This window comes from Delphinus delphis, chromosome 5, assembly GCF_949987515.2.
Source record: "Delphinus delphis chromosome 5, mDelDel1.2, whole genome shotgun sequence".
Taxonomy (NCBI): Eukaryota; Metazoa; Chordata; class Mammalia; order Artiodactyla; family Delphinidae; genus Delphinus; species Delphinus delphis.
Window position 1 is genome coordinate 122,877,725 of NC_082687.1, and position 12,154 is coordinate 122,889,878.

Sequence of the window (12,154 nt, forward strand, 5' to 3'; positions counted from 1 at the left end):
TTTGTTTTGCTTTTGCTTCTTTACTTTTGTTTTTTGCATTAATTCAACCACTTCAGTTAGAATGATTTGGTAACTTGACATGCAGTTTTCATATAGCCTTTGTAGATAGTGTCGTGTAACTAATCAAAATTCAGAATGATGTGTTCTGTTAAGGAAGAAAATTGTTAAAAGAATTTTTTCATATGCATGCATACTTAGTCATCATAGTGGAATGAATTAAAGGATTCCTTCCAGGTCTCACCCAAATGTTACCCTACACTGGGACAGCCAAGAACTATGAGAACAGCTTTGCAGGAAGCTTTTATTTTAACTTGGTTTGTTTCATAGGTTGGTGATTATTCCATTTATTCAAAAGCTGCTTTACTCCACAATAAAGTATTCTTCTCCAGAGGCCCTGCAGTAGTTAGAGACTCTGTCTTTCTCCATAGGCAAGAGAGGGGAAGGATTTTTTTCTAGTCTTTCCTTGAATATATTTATTACAGTGCTACATGGACCTGAAAAGTGAATCTCAATGTATAGTAGAGAATAGAAGTTAAAAAGAATTTCAGGTTTCTAGTAACCAGTAAATGTAACATTAATTCATTTTCAAGTAATTCTATGACTATCTAGTTCTAAAGTACAATATCAAAAGAATGATAAAGAAAAACAGAATATAAAAATATCTAATTTTGAGCCTTGTATTTTAGCAATGGTTCTGAGGCCCAGAAATTGAGGGCTTTGTCTACAGTCAAACAGTGAAAACAAAACAAAACAACCTCAAAATGATATATTGACTAAAACACAATTTTATTTTCAGTCCAGGATGATATTCACAGTACCTCTCTTTTTTAAAACTTCTTCAGATTCTCACTAATAATACCCTCGAAGCAGTAAAAGGTAGATCAAGGTCGAAATAACCACAATGTTAGATCTCCTAAAACGTCTTTCTTTCAATTATCTCTGTTTTTTTTAACTTTTTATTTTATATTGGAGTATAGTTGATTAACAATGTGGTGTTAGTTTCAGGTGTACAGCAAAGTGATTCAGTTATACATATACATGTATCTACTCTTTTCTCAAATTCCTTTCCCATTTAGGTTGTTACATAATATTGAGCAGAGTTCCCTGTGCTATACAGTAGGTCCTTGGTTATCCATTTTAAATAAAGGGTGCTGCTTTTGACCGATAACCACAATCAAGTTTCATGGTTTTAACGTGTTTTGGAAGGAAAGATAAGGGGATTGGAGTGGAAAGTGGAAAAATTATTTTCAAGGTGACTGAACCAAAATTTTTTACATTTTTAGAGATTCTTTTGCATTCCATTTGTACATATGAGAATTTAAGATAGATAGTTGATAACAAATAAGAGCAAATGATTGCAGCATTGTAGCTGATACAACAGTGATTGCCTGTTGGGTGGATGTGTTTTGGTGTCCAAATAAACCTTCTCCTCACCATACCAGAGATCCTCAGGGGTAGGGGACTAGCACAATAACGTAAATTAAAATAGAGACAGATCACATGTAGCCGGCGGAGCGCACTTACCCCCGTATTCTTTCTAGTGGCAAAGGCAAAAAAACATTATTTAAACTTAGACATTGTTAGTTGGGAACAGAAGCCTTAAAAAGAAAACAAAACAGAACAAAAACCTTGAAACAATACAGATTTGAGAAAAGAGAGATAGAATTAAAAGGAAAAAGTATTGTCCTTTACAAATTGAATGTGGGTGAAACATACAAAAAAATGGCAGATGGAATGCCTCAGGCAAATAGCTGGAGGTAGTTACACATGCATCCTATAACAGAACATCTTAACTATAATTTTGAAGTTGGAAAAACCTTTACACTGTTTCCCTTCTCATCAGTGAAAGATTTGCTGTTTTGGACTAATATTTTTTTAATTTTTAGACTTTTTTAGCTTATGTTTTATTAAAAAACCATAAAGTACTTAAGACTTTATAAAGAAGAACCTATATAGCTATAACTTTATATATGTATAACTTCATACACACACACACACAATATTTCTTATTAAAGTAATTTAAATAATTTATTTTTACCTTTATGTAGGTTTATTTCATGGCATTCTATTTGGAGGGCAGTTTTGAAATTAAAATTTCAAAAAGTTTTAAATTACTTTTAAATAATTTAAAATTATTTCAAAGACAAAAATTTACATTTCTCTAGAAACAATAACAAAAACCCTTAGAAAGATAATATATTCTATAAAAATATTATCATTTTTGAAAGTACAGTGTCAATTTAAATAAAATGTAGAACATATTTCCAGTATATACTTTCTACATATATTTATATTCAAATTTTAAATATATTTTCATAGATATATTAAAATTTAATCATAAGAGACCTAAGGGAACACACAGTAAAAATTTCTCTCTAATAATGTGTTTCATTTGTATGCTTTATTTTTCCTTTCTATTTAACTTTGATTACTCTTTCTGCATATATAAATAATATATATAATAAAATATATGTTTAATATAAACTTGAAAATTTATTATATATAAATATAATTTTTATATAAAATATAAATACTCAATGAAAGATATATTTATGATATAAAACATATGCCGTATATAATATATATGATATATAATACATATAATTCCTATAATTTCTTTAATTTTTTGTTAACTTTAGTTAATGATTAAAAATAAATCATATAGATTTCTTAGTCATTTATAATGAATATTATGTGAGCCTTTACAGAAAAAGGAAAGATAAATGAAACAAGGAAATTCTAGGCCATTTTAATTTAAAGAACATTTAGATATAAAATGTGGTGTAGTCAAAACAACTAGACAATCAGTAGATCTGGCCTCAAATTTTGGCTCTGTCTCCCGTGGTTCTATGACATTGGACAAGTTTTAAGTATTCTGTAAAATGATGACATTGGTTTCTTCTAGCAGAACAATTCCCTGCATCTATATTTAATGCATTTACATGAGATGTACAGCCAAAATGAAGGAATGAAACCTTTGCAAGTTAATAAGAATTATGATGTGTTGGCATGGGTTAATTTTCTGATCATTTGCTACAGACTACTAATGTTTGTGGGAAAAGAATTTTGGCATAGAATTGTAACATCAGTAAAACTCACTTTTCAGGTTTGAAAAAGAACCAGCACAAACAAGTGGGAATGCTAGATTTCAGAAAAACAGAAAGCAATTTCAAAGTAGCTGCTGTAAATCATACCCAAAGATGGTATAAAACAAGAAACAGAGAAAAACTTAAGACAGTTATTTTTTTCGCTAAAGGCAGTGTATTCCTTTCCTTAATTTTGTGACTTGAAAATACCACAAACAGGGACTAATTTTTTTAGGTCAAAACAAAATTTACCGTCCTTAATTGAATTAAAATTGTTTTCAGGAATTGTTTATTATGAAGGAAATAAATTGGTTGAAAATTACAGCATATTAAACTTTAAAAAGATTGACAAACTCACTTTGAAAGTTTTTCAGAAAAGAAACCTCTTCAGACCTACTCCATTCTACTAATTCTAATTTTTTAAAATGAAGCATAGTTAGATATGTTTCCATATTGGCCAAAGAAAAATAATTACACCAGTTTATCATTTCTTATATGCTTTAGAGATCATCATTTTTTTTCTATTTCAAATAAATTTAGACAGTATTCTTTGGAGAGTAATAGAAAGTTGTTAAAAACGTGACATTATTGTAATTTAAAAATATTTTAATCAAAGTCATTTAATAAAACTTTACTTGAATGTGATGTGTCAGTTTGTCAATTTTCTCATTTACAGGTGTCTTTGGAAAACACTGCGAGCTGAACAGTTATGGATTTGAGGAGTTGTCATACATGGAATTTCCCAGCTTGGACCCCAATAATAACTATATTTATGTCAAATTTGCAACTATCAAAAGTCATGCTTTATTGCTTTACAACTATGACAACCAGACAGGGGACCGGGCTGAGTTTTTGGCCCTTGAAATTGCTGAAGAAAGACTAAGGTTCTCTTATAATTTAGGCAGTGGTACCTATAAACTCACCACCATGAAGAAGGTGTCAGATGGACATTTTCATACTGTGATTGCCCGGAGGGCAGGAATGGTAAGATATTAATTCCACATTAAAACTTGTTTTATTGAATATCCAGTCAATTAGGCTGGAAACTTGAAAAGTTAAAGCATGAATTGTGGTGCAAATTGAGTTCAATTATATGTATTCATTATTTGTCCAGTTTTGTTATGAACTACAGCAGCAAATGGGTAACATTCTTCTTTTGCTCATGACAGCGTTGTTTGACTCAAAAACAACTCAACTCAAAAACAAAAAGGGAACGAAGGAAAGAAAATATCCTAGTGCATAAACATTCCATTGTATACATTTCTTATATTGAACAGATTTTTAAGGCTGTGTCAGAACTCTACTTAAAATGGCTCCTTTGCTTTTCTAAGTATCCTTGCCCAAATTGAAGAAACGACTTAAAAACAGACAGGGAAAACTTTTCTACAAATAAATTACTGGTAAAAGATGATACTTAACACAGATTTCCGTATAGTAGGTAATAATCCTTATTACACCAGCACTTCAGTATACTGTCATCTGTGAGGTCTATGACATGAAATTGTGTTAGGATGAAGTACTGGTTTTTGACTATTAAAGTATTCTCAGAATTATAACTCAGTAATATCCAAGATTTCCATATTATATTCCATTTCATTATATGGCTCTCATAACAAACAGGGTACATATTTGGCGCTTGTGTTCATTAAACAAGTATTTTTCTTTATAAAGGGAAATGCGTCATATCTTTTCCATGTTAATGTTTGAAAACATTTGACACAGAGTAATAGAATGGAAGGATTTATTTATTTATTCATTTGTTTATTCCAACTCTCTCTCCATAGTTCCCCCCGTCTTCAACAACTATCAAAGATTTGGGAAAAAGTAATTTGTAACAAAAACTATTTTTAAATATTTTTCGATTTTAACACTGACCTTTTAAAACCATAACTGCTCTTTAAAATTTTTATTTCACCCTAAAAATGGAATGGAATGGTTAAAGTATTAAACCAACTATTAAAAGAAAAATTAGCCAAAAGAACAAAATAAATACTCTGAAATTTTTTTTAAATGAAGAAACTGGGATCTAAATGATTATAATTTTACCTCTTGGCTCTATGACAAGCTAGAAAAATATGATAATTATATAGTTCTGAGATGGATGAAATGAATCATATGAGAGAAGTATTTTTGCCACTAAACTTCGGGAATACTTTGTATTGTTGTACTACATGTAAGCAACTTGCAGAAGCGATATTGAAAATGTTTTTACCATGTTTTTGCTAGCTTTTTCTGTGATCCATAATTAGGTTTAAAAGCAAAACTTTTGTGCCCTCTATAATTACCAACTTCATAAAGCTATAAGACAGAAGCTACCTTATTACATTAATTTTTTTTCTGACAAATATGAATAACAAGTTGTCGTTATCAAAGGACAAAATTCTCCATTCGTTTCCAGGAATACTATAAATCTATGTTGAATTGGCCTCAGATACAATGGCTTTTCTCTCCTCCACTGTAATTTATTACATTAAAGAAGATCTAAATAGCTTTAAAATACAGAACTATTTCCAATTATGGAAAAAAGAATAGTGATTAACCCTAACGTGACCAAATGATTGTGTCAGCATGATCAAGATTGGCTGTTCAGATATTTCATCAGGTACAGTCACCACAGCCATTGAGTTGCTTTCAGAACCCTACTGGATTATTAGATGTATGCTATTTGAATATAATGAGAGGTGAGAAAACAGGCAAAGAAGTGCAAATTTATGAATTATTTTAATTCTATATTGTCTTCCATTTCCTTATGAACTTGGTGTTAATATCTGTAACTATAACTTTTTTCTAATACATTTAATTTATAAAGTGTCTATAAAATTACCCCAACATTTTGAAAATGAGAATGAAACAAAATTTAGTAACTAATTATAATTAAGATCATTTAGATTCTAAGAATAATCTATGTAAAAAATCTATTGGGCTTCCCTGGTGGCGCAGTGGTTGAGAGTCCGCCTGCCGATGCAGGGGACACGGGTTCGTGCCCCGGTCTGGGAAGATCCCACATGCCGGGAGCGGCTGGGCCCGTGAGCCATGGCCGCTGAGCCTGCGCGTCCGGAGCCTGTGCTCCGCAGGGGGAGAGGCCACAACAGTGAGAGGCCCGCATACCGCAAAAAAAAAAAAAAAAAACTATTGAAAAGCACTCATTGGAGGCCTGATTTGATAGTAATTCAGGTGGCTTTGTTAATTGGACAGAAAAACAAAATGTGAAGATAATATCTCCACATTTTTAGCATTATCACAAATAGTAATATAAATTATATCTAAAATTGCATACATTTTGTATGAAAAGGTGCTTAATAAATTTAATAGAGGCATAACAAATACATCTTGGGAATAATTTTTCAGATTAGTAATAGGTTACTGCACTCATTTCTGCCTGAGATTTTTTTACACCTACATAATATGAAACCAGTGTGCTTAGAGGACGATCTCTAGGAGAATAGGGGTTTAGAAAATTCCAGTGTCTCTGATTATTGATGTACCCAGTCATATTGAATCTGACAAAATTAGGACAAACGTGGAGTCTGGTGTGTATATGTAGATTGGTGCTTATGTTAGCCATAACTATTTTCTAATACTGAAAGGGAAACCTAAAGGGGTTGGTAGATACCACTCACCGCAACCCTCCAAGCATACGTAAGGTAACCATATTGCTAAGATGTTGTCAATGGGCTCTTATATAGAATAGAGGATTTTACGTGGTGACCTCTAAGGTCCCCTTAAACTTCATGAACACTTGATTTTATCAAAGAAGGGCTTGGAAGCAAGAGGGAGAACAGAGAAAGAGGCACCATGAAATATACCCAAAGGGAAAGAAAAAGAAGTTATTTCAGTTCATTTGTAATATGTCACCATAGTCATGAGGTTTTGAATAATACTAAATGTGGAAAAAATGCCCTTGTCATAATTAATTCAATAAGAGGAAAAATCTCTCCCTATTTCAGAAAACATCCAAAATAAGGCCCTACTGGATTTTGAATCTGTTGTTTTCTACGATTCAAAAGGATTTTTTTGGAAACTGGCAAAATCATTAACTTCTCAGCTTTGAATCATTGCATAGACAGGATAAAAATATCTCAATTTACAGTGGTAGTGGTAGAAATATTCAACAGTAAAAGAAGGTACATTTAACTCTGAAGATTAAATTGAATGAGCTATTATTCAAATAAAACTTTCCCTCAGGTATTTTTTCCTTTGAGTTGTATCACTAAGCTTTTAGAAAATAAGAAAAAATATATTAAGTATGAGCATTCATGAAAATATGATACTATTATGCAAGGTTTTTTCCCTAATTAAAGCATTCATAAATATCCATGTGATACTCTCTAGCTTGTAATAACTTTAAGTATCTCTAGAATGGATGGATGGCTTACACAGTATACATAGAGATGTGTTAACATTTTGTTTTAGAAGTAAATTGAAAGGAATTGTGCTTAAATTAATAGTCAACATAAACATACATGGTATTATGGAAACCTAATACCTATTTTGAGATTGAATGTCCCTCAATTTTATAGATCACTGGAAAAAAAATAAGAACTACTGAAAGAGTTAACTAAATAGGACATGAAAGTCTTGATATAGAATTGGACGTGTAAATGTTCCCTAAAAATATTAGTATTTATTATAATTTATTTGAGAAAGTGGCAAAAAAAATCACATGGCTTATGAGAGTTTGTTGTATGGAGTTTATAATCAGTTATAATAACTTATAGAAATATTTTTAAATAGTTTAGACACTAATATTTGAGGCACAGTAAGTATAAATTGGCCCTATTTATTATTTCTGAAATGTGAGTATTTAAGATATACTTTTACAAATCCTAAATATATATTTTTATGGACAATACCTTAAAGTCATATGCAATATCAATAAAAAGGTGATATTAAGGAAACCAATCATTTCCATACATAATGAAAGAAGATAGAAAACCTGATACTTTTGCATTTAAGTCAAAGGTAATGTTAACTTGCTTAACTTCCCTGTGCTGTGTTTCCTACATTTGCTTTGCTTTCATTAAAATTAACCTCAAATGACAATTATTCTCTCTTTTTTTGTTGTTGTTACTGAAGAAACTTTATTCACAGAACAAGTGTGAAAATGTCTTTTTATTGGTACTAAAAGGGAATTTTAAGGCTGTAATACCAGCTCTTTATTCCTTAAAGGAAAGCAGTTACTATAATGATGTACTTGGAGCCACAGGGCTAGTTAGCACCTCCCTCTTCATTGGGGAACCATGAAATCTATTACGTTCCCCCAGGAGGGCAGTTTTCAATGAGAAATTGCTACATTTGTAAAGAGCATATTGACCATGATGAAAAGATTTTATCCACATCTACACGATGATGACAAAATTGGAGATGACCAAAAGGTTTGGGCAGCTCAATTCTCAGGAGCAAAACCTAGAAACAAATGTCATGATACCCATAAAAATGCCTTGATGTGTCACAGGACACCAATCTAAGCCTTTAATTCACATTCCAGTGCAGATGGCCTCAAAGGTGTTTTGTATCAGTGGTTTTTAATTTTTTGTTGTTGTTGTTTAGCAGAACAGCCCTTTTCTCAAAATTTTACATGGAACCCAAATATGTAAACAAAAAATATATATTGCTGGGCCAGTCTAGGTTGAAAATCATAGGATGGCAGTTCTACCCAGCAGTGGCCCCTGAGCTTCTCAAAGAATTTTCCAGGCACCATGAGATCTCATGAGCCCCCCCACCCCCGCCCATAAACTCTGATACTAAATTGGAGAAGATCAGGAAAAATGAAGGAAAGGTATGGCAATAGAAGAGACTGCAATTATCCCCCAAAGAGTGATCACACTCTAAAGGGACTTTACAATTACTGGATCCTACCAAGTTCTGAACCACATTAGACTTAATAGCGTTAATTTTTTTCCTTCAATCTGGTAAGTGAGACTCTTGAGGAGCCCCAAGACAATTGTCCTCAAGACAATTGTTCTTATAAATGCTTTCATAGTATTTATTTTTCTGCATTAGGAGAAACCTTCAGTCCTTCTGTGTTTCTGGATTTGGGGTTAGGCCTCTTCCTATGAATTACTGGCCATGTTCTGAAATACCACATTCTGAATATCAACTTTACAATCTCACCAATTAAAATATCCAAAGTTTTGCAGAATTTTACTGCAGTCTGGGAAACAAAGGAGGGGCATCATTACAGCCTTGTAGAGCACAGAGTAACTTGGTTATGTAACCACCATGGTCTTAAACTGGACCACAGCCATCCCTAATGGCCATTGCCCAATAGAGAGAGCCCTGACTTCATCATATTCTTGGTCCTGGTGACCCTGACTTGATGACTTTGCTTATTGATCAAATGGAGTTTTAATCTGTCCTACTAAACAGAAGGCTTTTGTCTCAGGGGAATATGCATCCCTTAGGATACAAAAACTATTACTGTTAGTTGTGGTTTAAATATTATTGGTGAGTTTCTACTTATAGCAATATATAATAATGCATTCAGATTATACATAAATATGCTGTAATATGCCGTGTATAAACAATGATTCTTATAAATGAAAAGAGCATCTAATCGACTTGTTTAAATTATCTCAAACTTTATCTTTAATACAAGTATTATGACCTTCATAGTTTGCAGTAATAGTATTTATATTATACTCCCAAAATCTTTTTGTGAATATGACTGAAATATTATTGGAAATAGACTTTTGAAAATTAAGAATCTAATTTTTTTTTTATTTGTTGGAATAGTTGGATAGTAGGATAAACATTTTTCTTAAGATTGTAATCCCAGGAAGCTGTCCCAGACCTAACGTATGATATCCTAAGAGACATTAATAACATTTTTATTCTTTCATCTATAAAACAAAGGGGCTGGAGATTTTTAAAAGTACCCTCCCACTGCTTACATGCAATAATTTCACAATTTTAACTTTGGATATATCAAAGAAATATGTACCCCTAATTTGAGCATGTATTATAATTATATAATATTATAATATACTACATCAAAAATGTATTTCAACTTTAAAATCATGTCCATATAGAAACGAGTCCTGGATAGTGTTGGCTGAAAAGGACAACAGGGTCACTAGAATCCAAACTGAACATCTCTTTCTTTTGCTTTATAGGCAGCTTCCTTAACTGTGGACTCTTGTTCTGAGAACCAAGAACCAGGGTACTGCACTGTTAGTAATGTGGCAGTTTCAGATGACTGGTAAGTAAAATTTTTAGTTTGATCTTTATTATTCCTTGACATTCAAAATGAAATTATACCTTAACAATCATTTTATTATGCTCAGTATTATATAAAAGTTTAAGATATTTTGTCTTCTCCAAAGGGATTTTCATACTGTAAAATAAAAAGTTAATAAGTAGACTACAACATGTGTAAAAAAGGGTGTAAAAATGAAGTGGTACAGATGAGGATAAAGTTAGAGAAAGGGAAGATGAACATAGCCTATCCTCTTTGAGAAGCTTCATGAAATAGTTGCACGTGACCTGGGTCCTGCAAGAAGGTTAGGATAAGTATCCCACCTCTTTTAAATGTATTTTCTGAAAGTTGTATGTGACAATGATTGGCAGATATTTTTCAATAGCACCTGAAGGTGAAATACAACATTACCTCACCTAAAACATAGTGATTTTGTTAGAAATAGTAACAAACAGAGAAAAAGAAATAGTGACACATCATTCGTTTGCTTTAATCAACTTAATGGCATTCCTTATAATCTCTGTAGTGAAGGAAAAACATAATCTGACATTAATATTAGAGTTGTCACTTCTACTGCATTTTATTTTCTTTCCGATAGTATGCTCCTTCTCTAAGACTCAACATTGTTATATACATCTCATGTGACTAACTGAACCTATTATTTCCATTAGTTTTGTTATTTTTCATACCCTGAAAATCTAACAATCCTGTAGGTATCTATTTAGAGGACATGCATCCATAGGTAATGTTTCCCATTCAAATATACCATGCTTTACTACATGCCAGAAAAAATTATAGTCACCTCTTCTTTTATTTATTTGTTTGTTTGTTTATTATTTTTTTGGCTGCATTAGGCCTTAGTTGAGGCACGCGGGATCTTTCGTTGTGGCGAGCAGACCCTTGGCTGTGGCGCACAGGCTTCTCTCTAGTTGTGGCAAACAGGCTCCAGAGCACGTGAGCTCTGTAGTTTGTAGCACGCGGGCTCTGTAGTTGAGGCACGCGTGGGCTCAGTAGTTGTGGCATGGGGCTTACTTGCCCAGCGGCATGTGGGATCTTAGTTCCCCGACCAGGGATTGAACCCATGTCCCCTGCACTGGAAGGTGGATTCTTTACCACTGGACCACCAGTGAAGTCCCTAGTCACCTCTTCTTAAGCTAAACATTCTACTGAAATCTGTTGCATTGGTACTAATACACGTACCTTTCCTTTCTTATGCAGGACTCTTGACATTCAGCCAAATCGAGTCACAGTTGGAGGTATCAGATCGCTAGAACCAATCCTTCAGAGGAGAGGACACGTGGAAAGCCATGATTTTGTTGGGTGTATAATGGAGTTTGCAGTCAATGGAAGACCTCTGGAACCAAGCCAAGCTCTGGCAGCACAAGGCATCCTAGATCAGTATGGCAACCTTATTTCTTACCATTTTAAAGAAAGACACCAAAAGTGTATGATGATTGAACATCAAAATATGAAATTCTTGTGCCCAAAGCCCTAAAAATACCAAATGTATTATGCTGTTTTGAATTTCAGTTTTTTACTTATAGCTGTGAAATTTTGGAAAAAACAAATGGATGTGTGCATATATGTATGCATATACCTTTTACCTTACATAGTTGTGAAGAATATATGAGTTAAGTAAGTAAATCACATAGAAAGGAACCTGGCACATAGTAATATATAAGTGTTAGCAATAATATGTACAAAAACTAGTTGAAATTAAATAGTTTTACATATAAATGTACGTATTCCCTTGGCCTGGCCCTAGGCTCAAATAAACGGACAAGGCAGATCCTTGCTCTTGAAAAGTTCATAGTCTCTTTAAATTCCTGATTGTTAGCCTCTAGTGCAGCCATAATTATTGCCTGGCAAT

General features: G+C 32.7%; 1 protein-coding gene across 1 annotated transcript in view; it reads left to right on the forward strand.

Moving 5' to 3' along the window:
* The window catches only part of FAT4 (FAT atypical cadherin 4), a 172,455-nt gene that overhangs the window by 145,577 nt on the left and 14,724 nt on the right, over positions 1 to 12,154 (forward strand). The window contains exons 11-13 of the mRNA XM_060012960.1: positions 3,763 to 4,070; positions 10,202 to 10,287; positions 11,503 to 11,682. Of these exons, the coding sequence (XP_059868943.1) occupies positions 3,763 to 4,070; positions 10,202 to 10,287; positions 11,503 to 11,682 (574 nt within the window). The remainder of the gene's footprint in view (positions 1 to 3,762; positions 4,071 to 10,201; positions 10,288 to 11,502; positions 11,683 to 12,154) is intronic.